Below are 20993 nucleotides of genomic sequence, written 5' to 3'. Positions count from 1 at the left end.
GTCACTAAATTTCTTCCAGAATTCTAGTTACTAACCCAGGTCTGCATGAAACACTAACCCTGGTTCTGGGATAAAAATAACTAATAATTAGAAGTAGCCGTTGGTTGAAATTAGTTACACCTTCTTGTATTGACTTTTTTTGTTTCTCAGCATGAAAAAAATAGTACTACTGAGCTGAAATGGTGTGTCTTTGTATTTTGTAATGTGTTGCATTGTTATTGGATATCTTAACTCATCAGATACTTACTCTATTATGTGCCAAAGTACTAGGCACCTGAAATACAAAGATGACTATTTTAATGGTATTCAAGGGAGCAGGAAAAAATAATATATTTGAAGTTCACCATAAGAAACCTTCAAATTCTCTTTATGATATGTAAGTTTTCTTTATATTAAATAAGTTTTAAGAGGCATAGTAGTCCTTTTCTGGCCTAGTTTATTTTGGGAAAAAAAATAAAGTTTCCATTCCTGTCATCATTTAATTGGCCATTATAAAAATAATCTTACCCAAAAATCTTAGAGCCCTTTCCCAATTAATATAAAAGACCTAGGAAAGAGGAAAATTATATAGACTAGGTTGATTCATTTGAAAGAGAAAGAGGTTAAAAAGTCTTTAGATTCACTTCAGTGGATCGACAATCTAAAATAACTCAGCTTGGCATTAAGAATGATGCTTAAAAAAAAAGATACTAAAAGCAAATTAATAAACAAATAAAAACTAGTTAGGTACAACTGGAAATTTAATTCTTTAGTAAGAGACTATCTGAGAAATACCAGACTAATTAAAACAGGTGTGAATAACACTTTCATATATCACATAGTTGAATCATAAGTTTCACAACTGAAAAATATTGATAATAAGAATATTCAGATTAGCTTTCCTCCTTACATTTATAAAAGCCATCAGTTTTCATGTTGTAGTTGTTTATCAACTGGAGTCCTTCATATACCTCTTCTTACTTAGTGTCCTCCTACTGTGTATATTATCCTGCACATTTGGCCAGATATATAATATGGGATAGTAGTATTCTTGCTTTCTGAGACAGAACAACAAAGTCAAGGTTCTATTGGCTTCATTTTTCATGTATTTTACTACTTCATTAAAATTTCATTATCTCAATAGTAATGAAGATGTGAATTTTAACATAAACTTAATACTATGCTACAAATTATTTTTAGGTAATTTTTTTAGTTGTCTTTGCCCTTAGGAACCATTAAAAAACATGCAGTCTAAGATTTTAAAAGAATGTTTTTATCTGTAAATAACTCGCTCCAGTATTACTGAATATATTTGGAGGGTTTTTTGGGGTTTGGTTTTTTTGCAGACTCTAATACTTAGAAAAGATAAAATATTTTTTATCAGAGTGGTTCTCAATTCAACACAATACTAAAAAAGCGAAATATTTGCTCCTTCTGTAGGAACAAAAACATTATGACATCTGAAGAACGATTATCTTTTTCTTCTGGTCATCTCAGATTTTGATTATCCTATCATAAACCACTTCATACACATAGAACTCCCTTTAAAGCTGTAAGTTGAAGTAAGAAGTGAAATAAGCACATAATAGCAATAGGGACCTGACTTATGGTTTGCAAAAATTACATAATAGTGTGAAGTTTTTTAGGTTCACTTTTACTTTTTTAGCATAATAATAAAATTTAGTTGTCACATTGAAGAAATGCATTCATAATTGCAGTTGATAATCAACATTTGATTGTCCTATGCATATTCCATATGCATAATGATATGCTAAATGATAACAAATGCAATAATTTGAAATTAAGTTTTAAAGAAATGCCAGTATGATCATATAATAAATATATTCTTTCTAGCCAGTCCTATTATATAATTCCATTCTGTAGCATAGTGTGGAAAAATACCTTTTTTTTTTTTCTTTTTTTAAGTTTACTTAACTTTAACTTGGTTCAAGATGATCTAAAACCTGCTTTCTGGTTAACACTAATGTACCAGCTGTTTGAATTGAAATTCAAGAGAAGATTATTCTGGATAATTTTTAGTATTATTTAAACAAGTATGAGAAATATTTTTGGTGTATCATAGTTGATCCATAAATTTCATAACTGTATTTTCTCAAAATGGACTCTGTGACAGTAGACTGATACTTAAGGGAAATTATTTTTATCCCTAAGGTCATTGAAGGAGATATTGTGATGTCACACTTTGTTGATCTCCTGTAACTACATTAAACCATTATTAGATTTTTCTTGTCCTTTATTTTAAAAAAAAAAAATTACAGGAAAAAAAATCCCTTTATCTTTGTCAGGCATGTGTGTGGAAAATATCAAAAGTTTTACAGTGACCTCCTTTTTAAACTTTTTTTATATTTATGAACATCTCTGACTCTAAACTTTAAAGTGAAATTACTCCTTTCTTTCACCAGAGTACACTGGTAACCAGTTCAAAATTTAGATATTCTTTCCCAACATCACATTCGAGTCTTTTTTTTTTTTTTAATAAAATTCTAGAATGCCAGCAACAAAAGAAACAAGATCATGTTTTGCTGAAGGTACACAGTAAATATTAATTAAATTGTCTTCCTCTATGTCAACATCAAAAATATACCTATGATTTCTTCCAGTATTAATGTCTTTTTTACTGTGATCAGCCACAAATATTTTGAATGCTTATGGTGTAGTATATCTAGAATTACCTCTAGTATTGTGTTATTTTAATTGAGTGAATACCTCCCTTCGTATTTATTGTTTTTCTACAAATTAAGTTAGAAATTTTAGCACTCTAAATATTAGAGAGTTGGTTGGTGTTTTTCCTCTATTATGCATCTATGTATTCATACACACATAAATATATGTGTATTTCTACATACAGACCAATTTAGTTTCCTTTAGGTTACATACAGGTTTCTATTTAATGAAAATTAGTAGTTAGATTCAAATATTTTTTTGCCATGAAAATAAGAGATAATCTAGATAAAGTGATGGTGAAGACCTAGAGTAGCATCCGATCTTCATTCTAATTTCAGTTTTGCAGTTAATTCACAAAATCTGTATTGCCACATGCAGATGAGATAGTATTATGATGGTCAGATCTATCTCTTTGGATCTTCAAATCATCAAAATTTAACCATTGTTTAGATAACCTTATAAAATTGGTGTCCCTCTTTAAAAGTTATTTTAAACTTACCTCCCCTTCCCAGGCTTTGAAATGATCTGAAAGAACACAATGTAGCCCCTCAGAAGATAGTTACTTAAGTATATCCTAAATATTATTTGTAAATTGCCAATTATCAGTTTCCTTCAACATATAACAGAAGCTATATATGTGTTTGCTTTGTTTTTAAAACAGATTCCTGATCATATTTATGTATCACTAGGCTAGCCTGAAATTACAAACAGCCAAATTGTATCCTGTTTTCAGCATTTTGAACTTGAAAATTTGGCTTATTATGTGTTGTCTGAGAGGCAAATAATATCAGTCTTAAAGTCCCATTAACCTTTTGTGACAATAATTACTAGGTTCAGTTTCCACATAGAACATTCATTCAGATGTAAAATTTTTGTAATGAAAATAATAAAAGAATAATTGAACAATTACTGAGTGCTAGGCACTGTGCTAAGTACTATACATACATTCTCTCATTTAATCTCCATGCAGTTCTATGGGAGGGTGGGGGAAAAGCTTACCCAGAGTCACCTGATTCTTGGTAAAGCCAAGTCTGACTTCAGAGTCAGGGTATTATATTTACTATTACTTATGTACTTACCATGTAATCTAAATATTTTCAGTCCCTTCTTGCTGTTGAGAGAGAGAAATTTCCCTACAACCTGTGATATTTACAAGTTAGAAATTGTTGAAGCTTATTTTAAAAACTACATTTCTACCCACTGGAAAAAAATCAGTTTTTTTGTTTGTTCGTTCGTTTGTTTGTTTGTTTTTAAATAGCTAAGGTTGCCATGGGAGAGGTATGGGCTTTGGAATTAGACTGATCTGGATTTAAATCCTAATTCTTTCATTTATTATCCACAAAACCCAGTTTCTCTATTTATAAGGAGATAAAATATGACAAGCTCTAGACTAATTTGTTCTAAGTCTGCCATAATGGCAGTTTTTGAATATTTTCAAAATTAAACCACTTTGTTTGCCTGTATTCTTGTACTGTTTAATTTTAGGGGTGCCTGGCTGGTTCAGTCAGTAGGGCATGTGACTCTTGATCTCAGGGTCATAGTTCAAGCTCCATGTTGGGCAAAGGAATTACTTAAAAAAAAAAAATCATATTGTTTCCTTTATGACATCAGTAGTGGTGCATACATGCTAATCTTAATCACTAATCAGCTACTTTAACAATATTAAAGCAGTAAGAGTACTGGGGTATTCTATACATTTTAATAAGTAAGGTTATATTTTGTAGGAATATCAACACAAGAGTGGATAAATTCTTTTAACTTCCTCAAAACAAAACAGTATATTGTGTTTTCCGCATTTCAGTGGTTATATTTTATAAGTGGTCATTTTCATATTCCTAACTTCTGTCCCTTCTAGTCCTTATCTGTTTTTATCCAAAGTCTATTAAATTTTACTCTTATCTGGTAGCTTATTATATAGCTACACTTACTGTGAACCTGCTATTTGCAGGATCTTTGCATATGTAGTCATTCATCCCTCACAACTTTGAAAAATACTACTATTGTCTCCATTTTACAAAAACAAAACAAAATGAAAAACCTCTTGGATCAGTTTGCCCAAGATCCAATAGCTAGTAACATGCCAGATTTGGCATTTAACCTGGGCCTGTCTAACACATGCCCATGTTCTTCCTAACACATCACAGTGCCTCTTAATTCAGTATTCACTGGAACTGCTTTCAAAGTCACAATATTTTTTTAAAGGCTATTATTTACCCAATAACTTCAGTAGTTTTAAGCCAGTCATACCGGTCAGCAAGCAGTACAAACAAAGCCACAATAAAGAACTATCCAGAGTTCCCTTTTATAATCTGTATAGACTCCCAAAGTTATATTCAGCATGTTACTTGTAATAGTTCATTGTAACCACTGTACAATATATGAATCAATTACACCATCAAGATAAACTGTGTACTGACAATTATAAGAATGTTAGAGATACAGTATGAACAGATGTAGGAGCCCACAGATACTTGCCACTTGAGGATATATTAATAATTGAAGTGATTAAATAAAGCAACATTCTTTATGACTCATGTGATAGAAATCAATACTTGGGCAGAATAGGGTGTGTAATGAAGAAGGGTAGGTATCACTGTATTCTTTTACATCTAAAAACTGAGATCTGTCCTCTTTAAAGTATGGAGTTGAATATGCTGAGTATATACCACAAATATTATTTGCCAAAACATGAGGAGGTACTGATAAGCTGTATACCACATACACTAAAAAGCCTGATTCTACTCCTAGTTTATTGAAGGGGGATTTCACACTGCAGGCATAAGTAAGGGAGGCATGGAGAAATTGCTAGTTTTGAAGAAAATATTCTATGATTTTGGCATCCTCTAAAGCAATATTCTCCAGTAAAACTTTCTATGACGATGGAAATGCACTATAGCTGCACAGTCCACATGTGGTTGGCTCTAACCACATGTGGCTGCCCAACACTTAAAATGTGGCTAGTACACCAATGACCCACATTTTAATTTTTACTTAATGTTAATTTTTAATTAATTTTAATGTGGCTATGCTTACTGTCTTGGACAGTACAGCTCTGGAGATTTTATGATTTAGTGATTAGGATAACCTGCCCCCCCAGTACAATGAACACTTTAAAAGATAGATGTTTATAGAATCTCTCATAGACTTTTTTCTTTTCTTTTTTTTCCTATTTGAACTTGTTAGTTGGTAAGTATAACATTTGAATTTACAAAGCATTGTCCACTGTGAAACACCATCACCCTAATGCATTGCATGCCCAATTTCATAATAAAAACTTGATTACTCTTTTCTCTGCTCCTCAGTTAACACTTGTACAATTCTGCACTGTGTCTCTCATGTCTGTTATCTGTCTTCTCTTTTGTTTTCTCACTTCTGCTCGCTACTCCATTTCTTCATTCACAACAAAGAAAGAAATGCAGTGATAGTTCTCTTCCTCCCAAAACCTCCGCTAGAAAACATTGGCCATCTCAAGGTAAACAGCCATGGGAAGGCCTCTCATTATTGGCTGGGAATAATATGCATATCAGAAAAGCATGAGCTACCGCTCTTCACCTTCCTTCTGCCATCCATCTGCAGTGCTTCCCTAAAAAGGGCCATGGATTCATGTTCTCCTCTAGGTTTTCCAGTATGGGTCCAGTATGAATCAATTCAGATCTTCAGGAAGAGTAAAGGTGAACAGAAATATATTTCCTTCTCCTTGTATTTTGAAGGCCAACCTCATTTCAGTTAGAAAAGAAAGAATGTTGGAGAAATTACTTTGAAAAGAAAGACAATTAACGTGGATTCCAAGTAGTGAGAAAATACTTCTTCCCTATGTTTGTTCTTAAGTATGATTATATCATTTCACCTTAAAAACAGTTTGAAGGGTTCTACCAAGATAGATTCTTAGTAATATATCTCTATAAGATCAGTACCCCTTATTGAACAGTTTTGATTGTTCAGTAGCTATAACTTCAATTTAGGCCCAAATGTGTCATTAAATGGAAGTGTTAGTATGATTATTTCCATGCTTGAAATTTCTATGAGGTGCTACCTTGGCTAACAAACATGCCAAAAGTTTTCCTGCAGAGTGAGGAGATATGTAATAAGCCTGCAACCTGTGTGATGTGTGTGTCTGTGACATAAAGAAAATGTTCACATATGTAAGGCCCAGAAAATCTGGTTTAAAGTGCCTTAAAATACACAGAATTTTTTAAATTGTATGTTTGCAGATTTTGGTTTTTTTTTTTTTTTTTTGAAGGGCTTTTATTTTTAATGTAATTTTTTATACTACGTATTTGGGAGCCTACCATGTGCCAAGTTTTGTAGGATTGCTGTAAGAGAATCATAATTCATAGAAATAAAGTGCAGGGGCGCCTGGATGGCTCAGTGGGTTAAAGCCTCTGCCTTGGGCTCAGGTCATGATCCCAGGGTCCTGGGATCGAGCCCCACATCCAGCTCTCTGCTCATCGGGGAACCTGCTTCCTCCTCTCTCTCTGCCTGCTTCTCTGCCTACTTGTGAGCTCTGTCAAATAAATAAATAAAATCTTAAAAAAAAAAAAAAGAAAAGAAATGAAGTGCAGAGGTAAAGAACTATTTCGTAAATGACACACAAAATTTTCCAATTTGAATTTGTGTTTGCTTCTAAATTTTTGTATCTTTATTCTACTGGTTACCTACTTGCTGTGACTAGATAGAGTAACTACAAAAATTTAAGTTAAGGAAAACAAAAGCATTGCTTATCTCTTAAATGGAGACATTTTGAGGGGTCAGTTTGTCTTTTATTTTTTTTAATTTCAGATAAGAGTTCTTGTGCTAGTCCTTCTCCCAGGAGTTTATCTTGCTCCTTTCTAAAAGTGTATTTAAATACCCAGCATAGTGTTCCTTTTGGGAACCATTTGGTACTATTAATTTCAAGTTTGAGCAGGAAAGGCCCTTTCCTTGGTTATACCCTATAACCCAGAGACAGGAATTGGTCCTTCTCACCTGCTTCTTAAGCTCTTCCCTGCATGTTAATGATGCTTTGGATCCCTTTTCTGTCTGGCCCAAAGATTTTGCTTCCAATTGCTTTTTTCCGAGGAGCTCTCTGATTAGTTCTGGCTCTGGAAATAATGATTGGTGCTTTCTTGCTAATATGATTACCTGAGCCAACAGATTACTGGGGTTTAAATAAAATATTAGTAGGCTGTTCTAACAGGCAGTTTTGCTCTTATTTTTTTCCCCTCAAAAGACTTCATTAAGGGTTGGGACCCATGCTACAAATCAGTAGCAGAGAGATTCTTTCTTAGGAGATGAGACGCCGGACGACTTGGACTAATGCTCTTGCTGTTTCCCACAGGCTCCTACCCAGAGATTCTATCCAGTGAAACTCCCACAGCAACGCAGGTAGACGGGGCTGACCTGGCCTCTCCAATGTCTCCTCGATCTAGCAAAAGCCGCATGTCCATGAAGCTGCGTCGATCCTCTGGTTCAGCCAATAAATCCTAAGGAGACAAGCAGCCTAGCAGTATAATCAGCAGTAACCACCTTAGCATGAACATAGTGTTAACCCTTTCAGGCCTTCGTGTTTGCCATAACATGCATGTTTCTTCCTGAACATTTATTTTAGAAAACACTGGATTTAAATAATTTGTAACTTAATATTTTAGATTTGGGTTGTTTATTCAGTTTTTTCCCCCCACACACTCTAAGCTGCCATATTGGGGGGGGTGGAGTTTTATTCCACACCCTTTACCTTCCTGGATAATTGTCTAAGCAGTTTCACTTTTAATTTCATTATTAACTTTGAGCCAAACTATAATTGGACAGATAGTCTCATTATTTTATTTATCGTGCCCTATTGCAACTTTATGGCTCAGTAAATATATAATTTTTTTACAAATGTAAATTTTAAAATTTAAGCATTTGTAAAGTTACAACAAAAGTTGCAAATCTTAATAATAGGATATTATGGATTATTTATGTTACGAAATTAAAACGCTTAAAATAAATGGTCGTTTAGCATCTCAAATTCCAACTGACATAATTTTAGCATTAACTTTTTCTTCCCAAAGCAATGCCTCATTTCTTGGCTGTGCAGATGATGCCATATCCAGAAAAATCACTGTGCTGACCTTTGATTTGTGTTTAGCTTCCAAATATTTTTCTAATGTTTTGCTTTTTAAATGGTATCACTGTTAAATGCCATTTTTGTTTTGAGATTGTGGCCCTGTATATTGGCTGCTGGATCCTGGTATATCCGTGTTCTTTCCTGAGTACCAAAAGGAGGGTAATTGAGGGGGATGGAGAGGAAGAAAAAAAAGAAAGAAAAAACTTTTCTGATACAAATGTGTTGCTTAAATTATGTGTATTTTAAAAGAAAAGCGAACATGACCCAGGAGTCTAAATTAAATCTAATATTATTAATACTGAACTTGCTGGTGCAGGTTGGTATTCATTCCACCCTCCAGAAATATTTTCCTACAATAAATAAGCTGCTCACATTTTGTTCATATTTTGTTTTGAACGGATTTCTCCTAAGGAAATGTAGCATGACATCAGTACTAACTGCATGTGTAAATACATCATATGGGCAAACTATAAAGTATAAATTATGTATCATCATTCATGTAGTATCTACAAATTTGTAACAGTGAAAGAAAAAGATATGGTATTTAATAATACAATAAAAATATTCTTATCACTTACATCCATGACATTTATATTTCTCTTGTCTATTTGTCTTTAATATGTTTTCAGGCTTAATAAGCAGAACTGTATGATTAATGGAGAGATGTATAAGCATAAACCTAGGTTATCTTAGCAAATCATGAAAAAGGAATTTGAATTCCCTTGTTAGGATACACCCCAACTTCTGTCACTGAAAATGCAGGCAATTTTACCTACATAACGGCTAGCCGGAATGTTTACCCAGTGCACTTGGTTAAAGCATCAATTAATCTTAGATTCATGATGCTTTGATTTTTAAATTTTCAGTTTCTCTTATAATGCACTTTGGTGGGGGGGAGACCTTTTGCAGACAGTTTCTAAAACCACCTTCCAGAGTTCTGTGCACTTAAGTTTTTGTTTTCTTAAAAATAAAAATAGATTGCTATGAAACTGTAGAAAATAAAATCTATGAATGCTTATGAGAAAATAAACAGAGTGCCTGAGAACAAGGTTAAACAATACAGACAGTTTCCCACAACCAAGGTGGAGAATTCAGAAAGGAAAAACAAAGTAACTATTTACACATTTCTATGGTGCTTTCATTTTTTAAAAATGAACAGCTAATGGATTGATGATATGTAAAATTGAGTAAAAACACCAACTTGGAAATAGTGAAGTTAATTTGCATGGTTAATGTGATATTTTTCATCTTTAGATAAAACTGCTTTTTTTTTTTCCCCAGAAAAAATACTTATATTTTCTGTTGACATTTTTAGGTAGTAAAGTATCTTTAGATTTAAAGCCTTTTGGAGCTCAGTCTGTGCAAGCCATACTTCAAAGGAAATTTTCCCATTGTATTTCAGCACCATTACATTCATTGACAAAATATAATTTTTCCTGTCTGTATTCTGTCTAAATGGGTCACTAAGATCCTAAAGTAGGATACTGGCTTTGGGGAGATAAGAAATGTGACTTTGAAAAATAGGCTGTGTTCAATGAAATTCTCAGGACAAACACAGAACACAAAAAGCACCAGCTATGTACATTTATTTGGTGGTAAGCATCTTACAAGTATGGGCTATCTGTCAAGCAATACTCAGCCAGTGTCCCAAACTCTGGCTATTAGAGCATGGGTACAGAGTGTACACTGAATATGGTTTACAAAAATTCAAAAACAGGTTGCTGCTGAAAAATGAATATTGAATGAATTACCATTCAGTTCCATAGTGGATTATAGATATTAACATCTTCCTTAAACTGAACATAGTTTCATAAATAACACTGCATGAGATTTACAATGGAAGGATTAAACAATTTGGATGAAACCCTATTAAAACAGTCAAACTTCTGGAAATAAGTTGTGTTTCCAAAAAGCTGTTATTTAAAGTTTTAAAGTATCTCTTCCTGAAAACACACCAAAAAAGCTAAAGGTGAGAATTTTGGGGGTGTCCCAACTCCCTCCAAGTAAAGTGGCACCCTCCCCACCTCCACCTCCAAACACTAACTTAAGAATGGGCTAATACTTGAGGAAAGGAACGTTTACAGGGAAATAGCCACATCCCCCAAAAGCGCAAACATCCTCTTACATTTCCTGCCCACAGGCATGGGTCTTAAGTGTTTCCCCACCCTCCTCCACCCCCGCCCGTTAAGTTTGGCACCAATCACATAACTTTCAATTCACAGAATATACAATGCAAGATATCTGACCCTATTGAGACAGAAACTACATAGGCGCCTGCGATGGCAAGAGAAAAAAAAAAAAAATTAAGGACTACCATTTTTGGTAGCTAGAATCCTTTGTAGATATTGAAACATGCACGCATTCACTACGACTTTCCATAGGAATTACAAGTCATATAGGATTCATTAGGGTCTCCAGAGTGAGGGGGAAAATCCTATTTTCGTGGGGAAAGCAAGAAGGCTTTAAAGTGACGGTCCTTTACCACGAATGTTTATACCATATACATACCTGCTCTAGAGAGGGATTTTACATTTTGCTGTCCGCTTCTCTGGCGGAACATGGACTACTGGGAGTTTTAGGAGAGAAAAATAGAGGCAGGAAAGAGGGTAAACTTGCAAATTCAAGAAATCCCCACAGAAGTTCCCATTATCTGTTTTCTCCAAGGCCAACCGCACAATCTTCCTCATCTTCCTCAACAGCCAGGCCGCAATGGCATCTGCAGCAGCAGTACCTGCCGACTTTCTGAGGGGTGGCACTTATTTATGTGCCGGGTCAGCCCCGGGGAGCTAAAGAAAGTGGACGGGCAGTGCTTGCATGAGAAAATTTGCTGAGCACTCCCGTCGGATTCTCCGCCTGGGCTCGGTGCTTCAGGGGGAGCCCCGGCCAGAGCAGGCAGGAGCAGCTCCTCGCGGACCGCGTGCCACAGCCGGTGTTTGTCCCTGATGTCAGCGGACGGGAAGTGCGCCCCGCACAGTGGGCAAGCGAAGGCGAGTGGGGCACAGTGTTCGGAGCCAAAGCCCGGGGCAAGCGCACGAGCGGAGCCTGCCTCGTGAGTGCCTAGGTGCTTGCGCAGATAGGCTTGGCGACGGAACTTTTTGTGGCAATAGGGACACATGAAGATCTCGGGTCCCCCAACACCACTGGCACTACCTGGCCCAGGCATCCGGCGCCCCAACACCCCCTCCGTATAAGGGACCTGAGGCAGCGGTGGCTCAGGGTGGGACAGCACCGGGAGGCTCTGGTGCGCGGCGCTGTCCTGGTGCTGCTCCGCCCTGGAGCTGTCCCTCGCCTGCAGGTGCTGATCGGCCCCTCGCTCTGCCCGGCTGTTCTCCTTCCCCTCCGCCAAGAAAGATGCAACAGCCCCAGAGTCTGGGGAGGTCGAGGAAGACGAAGGAGGCGGCTTCCTGTCGGCTGAAGACACTGTGGAGGCATTTGCCGCTGCGGGACGCGGTTTGTGCCAGCGGCGATGGGAGGCAAGGTTCGCAGGGCAGCTGAAGACCTTGTCGCACTCAGGACAGCGGTACTCGACGCGTACGATGCGGGAGCAGCGGTGCTGAGCCAGAGCGAAAGGGTCCGCGTACTGCTCCTTGCATAGCTGGCAGATAAACTCCCCCAGTGGCGTGCGGCTGCCCCCCAGACCCCGGGATGGTGCTCCGGGCTCCTCCTCCTTAATCTTCAGGCCCAGGACAGGGGACGTGGTCACTTCATCAGTGAAGTTCAACTTCCTCATCGCCTTTGGCTTCTTGACTCCGGCGGCCGCAGGTCCAGACGTGCAGCCCGGTGGTGCCTTGGCACGGCGCTCATTGCCAGCGGCCCGCTTCAGGCAATGCAGGGTGGCCGAGAGGGGCGCAGGGTCTGGGTGGAACTCTGGCTCTGGGAACGGTGCCCGGAGCGGCAGCAGGAACTGCTCCCCCGAGGTCGGTGCAGCTGCTGGCGCCGCCGAGCAGGAGAAAGCAGCCACGGCGGCGGCACCCCCAGGGAAGGACTCTGCAGAGACGGGTGAGCTGAGGCAGCGCTCCAGGAATGCCCGGCGCAGCTCCGCGCCAGCCGGCTTCGTGGGGCTGGGGCTTGGCCCGGGACCCTCCCTACCATCCGCCCTCCACTCCGCAGCACCTTCCTGCCTGTCCTCCCCCAGGCTCACCCTAGCCGCCCGACAGGACGACCCCGACAGTTCACGGGCCACCGCTGCCTCCTCCAAGGTGGGGGGTGCCACCTGCTCCGTACTGGGCTGGGGGGCATTGGAAGCCTCCTCGGGGAAGGGCGGCGCCCCCTGGGGCCCCAGCCTGGGGAAGCCCCGCTCAGCTAGGCGCACTCGATATGAGCCGCCTGTCCGTTTAGTTCGCTTTACCAGGAAGCCCCTCGGCATGGTAGAGTCAGGAGAGCTCAGGGGGCAAAGAGTAGAGGGGGCGCCTCGGGGGCTGAAAGCTGGCGAGCACCGCAGCTACCCCAGCTTCGCCACAGCCGTCATGCGTGGGCTGCCTTTATAGCTGAGACTCTGGCCGGGGGACCACCGGTCGCCTTCAGGCAGGACCGGCCAATCAGGAGTGGGAGCGGGCGCCGGGGGCGGGGTTTTCGCCTGGCTGGGCTCGCAGGGGTCCGAGAGGCTGGCGGCCGGCGCCCCCACCCCATCTCGCAGCGGCCTGCCCCAGCAACTGGCTTAAAGGCTGCCCAGGCCGCCTCCCCCGCCGCCCACCGGGGGGACGAAGATACAGAAAGGTAAGATTCCAGAGTGTGATTAAGCTCGGCACTCACCGCCACAGCTGCCTCCAGGGAGGGACTGTCCAGAGAGCCAGGCAGAGAGGCAACCGAGGTCCTTGCGGGGCGGGACCCTGCTGCCCAGACGCGAGGGACTCTGATGGAAGCCGAGAGGGAGGAAGTCGAGAGGAAGGGGCCGCAGGCGGCGCGTGCCAGGAGGCAACCGGGTGGATGTCCGCAGGGGAACGGGTTAACGTGCTCTGCCCTTATTGAGCTGATAAGAAGCTGCGACCGAGCGGCAGGGCGGCTAAATCCACGGCCCTGTGCCTACACTTGACGGTGGGAGCACGTCTGCCATCCAGTATCGATCGACACTGCGCGCGTCTGTGATACTATGAGAATTCATCTGGGAAGAAGGGCTCTCAGTGCGGGAGATCGTGCGTGCTGGCAAGCCTCTGGAGCTCAGGACGCCAGCCGGCTTCTGGACCCTGGTCCTCAGGGCTTATAAACGTCCCCTCCCCGGTGGGAAAGGAGTGGGGAGGGGAAAGTAGGATCTAATTTTCGACTGTCCTCATATAAAGTGGTTTCTCTGTTCACACCTTCCACTTGTACTACCCAGAGACATGACTTAGTGCCTAACTGACCTGTTTAGCATGGAGTAGATTGAGTGAGAAATACTAGCAGAATCAGGATTACATCTGCTTCCCCTTATACAAGGAATACTTTGAAAAAGGTGTGCAAGGGGCCAGATTTAATAGATTTTCATCCAGCACTCTGTAATGTGCCCAGCACTGTTTTAAGCACTAGAAGAGATTTGAAAGTTTGTAATACTAGCTGAACTATGAAATAACTTAAAAATTTGACAGAGGTATAACAAAGTGCCAAAAGTCCATAATACAATGTGAGAATAGGAAGGGGAAAGAACTTGAGTCTCCTTACTAGACCAAATTGGAGACAAAGACTTAGTAAGGTGTTTTTAAAGTGGACTATAACAGATATAGTCATCAGTATCCTTCTGCAGTGAATGAAGTGTTTTTACAGGGACTGCATTATTTGGGGGAAGACCTGGAAGTAATTATATATTTGTTAATCATTAACAACATTTTAGGCATTCTACTTAAGTAATCTCTAATCTTTTCACATGTACACACCAAACAAAGGAGTTACTATTACACTCCCTTTTTTTTTTTTTTTTTTTTTTTTTTTTTTTTGAGGAGATTGAGCCAAAGAAATTAGATAAATAACTTGCAAAAGTCACCCAGAGCTCAGACTCAAACTGAGTTCTGGCTAATTCCAAAGCCCAGATGCTTTCTGCCACACCAGTGGTTCCAAACTATTGGGGGGGGGGGTGTTTACATCCCATAGTAAGAAATATATTTTATGGTACACATATGGAACTAGAGCAAAAATGTCACAAAATAATATTTAGTTTAACTAGGTATAATGCATTCTTGTATTTTCTGTGCAATTAAATTTTCTTTTTTAAAATGATAGCAAAAAGATTGGTTTCATAACTTACTAATGAGTTAAAATCCACAATTTGGAAAAACACCTTCCTTATGGTGCTTCCCATTACAAAGCATGAAATAATATAAAATTAAATAAACTTGATACTTTATAATCAGAATTAACATTCTGAATCACTATGTAAAATATTTGAGTCCTTGAATAGTGTTGATAAATTTAGTTTCCCAAAATTTGATCATTTCCAACACATCAGTTCATGTGTGACTTCTACCTCAACTTCTTCTCAACTTCTCTTTTCCTTTTTCTCCTGATGGCCTGGATATACTGTGTGGCATCAAAAATTTTAAGTAAGATTTTAATACTTTAAGACAGCCCCTTTCCAGGGGAGGCTTTTCCCCAGGTGTATGTAGTACTTTGTAAGAATTGCAACCATATGACCCAGCATTTGTGGGTCTAGGTAATACACAAAAGAATTGAAAACAGGGACTGAAACATACACTTGTACACCCATGTCCACTGTAGCATTATTCACTAAAGCTCAAAGATGGAAACAATCCAGTATCCAAAAAAAGATAAATCTATAAACAAAATGGAGTATATACAAATGACAGGATCTTATTCTGCCATAAAAAAGGAATGAAATGATGATTCGTACAATGGGTGAGTCTTGAAAGCCTTATGCTAAGTGAAGTGAGCCAGACAGAAAAGACAAATATTAAAAGATTTCACTTACATTGAAACACCTAGAATAGGCAAATTCATAGAGACAGACAGGAGATTATTGGTTATCAGGGGGTGGGGAAATGGGAACTTAGAGTGTCATGGTTATAGAATTTCACTTTAGAGTGATAAAGTTTTATTAATAGTGGTTAAAAAAAGTGATAGATGGACAACATTGTGAATGCTGTCAATGCCACTGAATTAACAAACTTAAAAATTGTTAAAATGAGCATTTTTGTTGCATGTATTTTACAATAAAAAAATTTATACACACACAGAAAGAAGGCAGCAAAATTATGGCCTATCAGACTACAAAAGGAATATAAAGGACTAAGTCATGTACTTTGGACTTTATAACATAGGACAGGCACAGAGAGTCTAATTTAAAGGTTTTGAAAAATATTTATTTATTTGAGAGAAAGAAAGCACACTGAGGGCAGAGGGGGAGGGAGAGGAGAGAAAGAATCCTAAAGCAGACTCCCCACAGAGCCTGAGGAGGGGCTCCATCCCACGACCAGGAGATCATGACCTGAGCCAAAATCAACAGTTGAAAGAAAATCAACAGTCAGAGACTTGACCAACTGAGCCGCCCAGGTGCTCCAGACCCCACCCACACTTTTTTTTGAAAGTCATTTAAAGTTTTAAAGTGAGGGAGTGACATTTGCTTTTAAAATTGCATGAGGAGGGCACCTGGGTGGCTCAGTGGGTTAAACCGCTGCTTTTGGCTCAGGGATCGAGTCCCGCATCGGGCTCTCTGCTCAGCAGGGAGCCTGCTTCCCTCTCTCTCTCTCTGCCTGCCTCTCCGTCTACTTGTGATCTCTGTCTGTCAAATAAATAAATAAAATCTTTAAAAAAAAAATTGCATGAGGAAAAAATCTCTTTGGCTGAACTTTCTGCCAGACAGAGAAAAGGAAACATAAATGTAAGACTTTCCTTCCCTCCGTCCTTCCCCTTCCAACCAACTGAGAACGTGGGTCTGTTTCTAGAAAAAAATAAAATAGGGGCGCCTGGGTGGCTCAGTGGGTTAAGCCGCTGCCTTCGGCTCAGGTCATGATCTCAGGGTCCTGGGATCGAGTCCCGCATCGGGCTCTCTGCTCAGCAGGGAGCCTGCTTCCTTCTCTCTCTCTCTCTCTCTGTGCCTGCCTCTCAGTGTACTTGTAATTTCTCTCTGTCAAATAAATAAATAAAATCTTAAAAAATAATAATAAAATAAAATAAAGGAAACTTAAAAAGTCAAAAGATCAGGTATAATGGAAGAATACTTAATGAAGTGGTCGGCATAGACCTGATAGTCAATACATTTTTTTCAGTAGTGCTAGTTATCAGATGGACAGCAGATGTGTCATCCCACTATCCTGTCTTCCACTGTGCATCTCTTCAGTCACCCATCTGTATTATTTCTGTGATGGTTCAGAAACATAGTGTTCAAGGAGTATCTACCCTCTGTTATTTTCAGGAAAATAAACTTGTCTAGGAGAGGGCCTGGCCCACCTGGAGCTGTTATTACTCCTGACCACCACTTTACAGAAATTCACCCCCAAATCTCTGGTTGACCTGAAGGACATGGACATCACCCCCAATTGCCAAAGTGTTCCCTTCTGTGCTGTCATCAACCAGCTCTGTAAGGAAGGACAGACCGAGTGTTGCTATTCTCTGGTCCTACAGCTCCCCCCAGGCCTCATTACCCTCTTCCCAGGAAGGCCTGCTCTGACCTCTCCTCGTTCATGCCCCTGTTCTCTCAACATCCAGTCCCCATCTCAACTCCATCAAAGGAGAGTTTCCTGACTTTCACTGCACAAACACAGCGGCTATTCTCCACACTCTATAACACTGGGCAGTCCATAGGCTAATACTTCGCTAATATTGAGTTCGTACTATGTTATCACTATGACACAAGGCAACTAATGGCTACTATATAACAACACACAGCCATTTCTCCTCTGTGTGTTCAAAATAAAAGGCATTTAAAAGAATTGCTGTCAAGTATTTTCGAACAAATCCAAAAGTTCCAGTGGTTCTCCTTCTCCAGATAACCCCTGTCCCAAGTATAATTTGATAAAAAACCTTTCTGGAAATCAGTGTGGTGATGCATAATGGAAGCTTTTAAAAATATGTGTACTCTTTAATTCACCAATTGCTTTTTTAGTAAATCAGACAAAAGAAAGACAAAGACTTATGCACAAGACTATTTATCAGATGTTATTTATAATTATAAAAAATCAGAAACTACCTTGAGTAAATCTTGGGAAAGGTACACCAAAGATGAGTAGAGAGCCATAAAGACGCAATGATATGGACAAATTGTGTGCCATAATGGTCAGCAAAAACACTAGGATGCAAAGTTGCAGGTACAATAAGGAGCTCAATTATGAAAAATATGCCAAAATGTTGTTGGAGTTGTCCCGAGTTAATAGGAGTTTTAGTCTTTTGTTTTTTAAAACTTGCTTAAAAATTTTAGCAGTTAGCATATATCGCTCTGATAATCAGAAAAAAAAAAAAATGTGAAAGGGGCCTTAAGACCTTTCCAGTCTTAGATGCGGAGTCTCACCCCAAGGACACTGTTGGAGCAATGAGAGTGCAATTTGAAATGGGAATTGGATGGAACAGTGGACTTCTCCAGAGCCACCTGTTTGAGCTCTGGCCCCGGAAAAGAAGGGACATGCTTTATCATGCCACAGGTCTTCTAGTTGAAAAACACTTTGGGGGAAGAGATTAAGGGTTAGAAGGTAGAAAAATGGCTAAAAGGTAGGGGAGACAAAGAAGGTAGGTAGATACTCTTCACTTATGATACACTTACGTAAATCCCTTAAGATCTGAACACTTCTTTCTCCATTTTTTCACTTAGAAATTAAGAGAGGACAGTCCCTAGCAAGACTGTGAAAACTTTGCTTTCTTTATCTGTACCGTCTCTCTTGCCAGTGACATCTCTTCCCTTTTTTCAACACACAGGACCTCCAGATGCTCTGTTAAAAAAAAAAAAAAATTTTTTTTGACAAAAACTCATACTGAATCATCTCTCAAGCTATTGTGTTAAGCTTACTTGTGTGTGTGCATGGAGTCCAACACAGGGCTTGAATTCACAACCCCAGGATCAAGACCTGAGCTGAGATCAAGAGTCGGATGCTTAACCCACTGAGCCGCCCAGGCGCCCTGCTAACTCTTTCTAATTCTGGCAGTGATTACTTTGATTTAAATTCAGAAATTTTGAGACAGTATGAATCAGGAAGTTTTTTTGAAGGAGACTTCTTGCCCTGAAATCATCATATGTTTAAGTATAAACTCAGATGACCTACTTTTTAGTCGCTTGAATATCAGAAGGGTTACTCAGAAGGAACGTGATTTCTTCTCTTTCTCTGCTTCCTTACCTTCATGTAGACGTATTCCAATAGAACGTCAACATTAGCTGCATCTACTAGAAGCCTATTCTGCCCCAAGAACTTGGAAGTCAAACAACCATCTCTCATAAGGCTAAAACAAAATTCTTGATTTCCTCTCCTAAACATAATCTTCATCGCGGTAAATGGCACTTCCATTCAACTAGCTGCCTCAACAAAAACCCAGAAACTCTGGGTCAAGCTAAAGACCCCATATTCAATGCATTAGGAATTCTTACCAGCTCTACCTTCAAAACATTTCCTAATGTTTTGAGTTTCTTAGATTCTCTATCACTACCCTCTCTCTGGCTCTGTGTCCACCTTTGCTCCCACTATAATGTATTCCTCATTCAGCAGAAAGAAGGATTCTACTAGAATACAAATCTGATCATTTCATCGCTTCTGCTCCAAGTCTTCAAATGACTTCCCACCATATTTAGAACAAAATCCAAAGCTCTGACTGGGCCCTGGTTGTTTTCACGCCACATCCCCCACCATGCTCTTCCTCATCCATTCTTTTCCATACACACTGGTCTTTTTATTTTCCTCCAATAGGATGTTACGTTGTCACCTCAACGCTGTTTATTCTGCCAGAGTGTTCTTTCTTCAGATATGCTCCTGATTTGTTCCTTCACTTTCTTTGGGATTGTATGCAAAAAATACCAGAAATGTCTTCCCTGGCCATCCTTAAAAAAAAAAAAAATAGCAGCCCTACAGCCACCATACCCTTCACCACTTTCTACCCCTTTACTTCGATTTCTTTCTCTTTGTAGCATTTACCACTGTCTGTCACCATATTATGTACATATCTGTTTATGTGTTAATTGTCTGCTGTCCTCCAGAAAGCTCTAAAGCCTAGGAGGACAGGTTCTTTGTCTTGCTCATGGCTATGTATCTAGTATCTAGAACAATGCCTGACACGTACGTAAATTAACTGATGACTAAAATAATCAGCCCCTGGATTCAAAAGAGCTTTTTGAATTTTTTATTGCTGCAACCTTCCTGAACTCACTCTTCCTGAACACAGAGGAGGGAAGATAAGATCATAAGCAGCTCAATTCTAGGTATTTGGGAATCTTAGTGCAGAAAAAAATGAGAGAAATAGAAAGGTCTTCTTTGCATCGTATACCCTTTTCTTCCCCACCTCAGCCACTTGACCCATGGCTTAGGTCACTCGCATTGCCTTCCCCTGAAGCCATTCCCCTACAGGAAAATAAACCCCTGCTCATAGCCATAGTTGCTACTATCTTAAGCCCTCCAGTGCCCAGGAAAGTAGGAGAACGAAAACAGAAAGCAGCTTCACAGCTAGATGGGAAGACAAGACTGGCAAGACTACATGTGTCTGACCTGGAGCCTGGAGGGTGGGACCCAGGTAACTGAGGAGCTCAGTCCAGGTGCTTTGAAGGAAGAGGACATAGCATAGTAGTCAAGGGCACAGGCCGTTAAGAAAGAGTCCTGAGTTCAATTCCAGTTCTATTACTAGCTGTTCAATCTTAAGCAGATTACTTAGCCTTTTGGCCTCAGTATCCTCATCACAAAATGGCAAGAGTACCCGTGATCCCAGAGTGCTTTAATCATTAACTATTGTTATGTATGTAAAATGTTTAGTGCCATGCGTGGCACACAGTGAGCCCTAAATGAATGGAAGGCACTATTATCACTATCTACAGGTCTGCAAGGAAGGAAAACTAGTGACACTAATGGCAACTATCAATTCTACGGAAACAACAGAATAATTTAGTGTGAATGGCTTATGTTCTATACTCAATTAGGACATAAAACAGCATGGATTATGCATAGCACTTAGAATGTTCCAAATTAATTTTGTTTCCTCTGGTTAATTCCTCTGAAATTCACAAAAACCTATAAAAGACAGAAGACAATGTAGTTTACAGGATTAAGCCTATGGTTGGGAGTTTGAACCCTGGCTCTGCCACTCAGTTGCTATAGGACGAGGATGGGTTTTAAACCCTTCTGGCCCCCGT

General features: G+C 39.6%; 2 protein-coding genes across 8 annotated transcripts in view; one reads left to right on the top strand and one right to left on the bottom strand.

Annotated features, from left to right (window-relative positions):
- RALGAPA1 (Ral GTPase activating protein catalytic subunit alpha 1) overlaps positions 1–9329 on the top strand; it is a 247497-nt gene extending 238168 nt beyond the window's left edge. For 6 of the 7 annotated variants that reach the window (XM_059181915.1, XM_059181914.1, XM_059181918.1 and 3 more), the window contains one exon: positions 7982–9329. In XM_059181915.1, the coding sequence (XP_059037898.1) occupies positions 7982–8130 (149 nt within the window). In that variant the 3' untranslated portion in view covers positions 8131–9329. The remainder of the gene's footprint in view (positions 1–7981) is intronic. The other variant, XM_059181916.1, reaches the window with a different exon arrangement.
- Positions 9330–10936: 1607 nt separating this feature from the next.
- On the bottom strand, positions 10937–13262 carry INSM2 (INSM transcriptional repressor 2). Its single transcript, XM_059181913.1, has one exon. It carries the CDS (start codon positions 13116–13118, stop codon positions 11445–11447), a length of 1674 nt encoding a protein of 557 aa, XP_059037896.1. The 5' UTR covers positions 13119–13262; the 3' UTR covers positions 10937–11444.
- Positions 13263–20993: the final 7731 nt, after the last annotated feature.

The sequence above is a fragment of the Mustela lutreola genome, chromosome 7, assembly GCF_030435805.1.
Source record: "Mustela lutreola isolate mMusLut2 chromosome 7, mMusLut2.pri, whole genome shotgun sequence".
In the NCBI taxonomy this organism is placed as follows: Eukaryota; Metazoa; Chordata; class Mammalia; order Carnivora; family Mustelidae; genus Mustela; species Mustela lutreola.
The sequence above is the reverse complement of the archived record's forward strand: the minus strand, read 5'-3'. Positions and strand labels throughout refer to the sequence as shown.

Coding starts and splice junctions, on each gene's coding strand:
- INSM2 (XM_059181913.1), bottom strand. CDS start 13,118: ATGCCGAGGGGCTTCCTGGTAAAGCGAACTAAACGGACAGGCGGCTCA.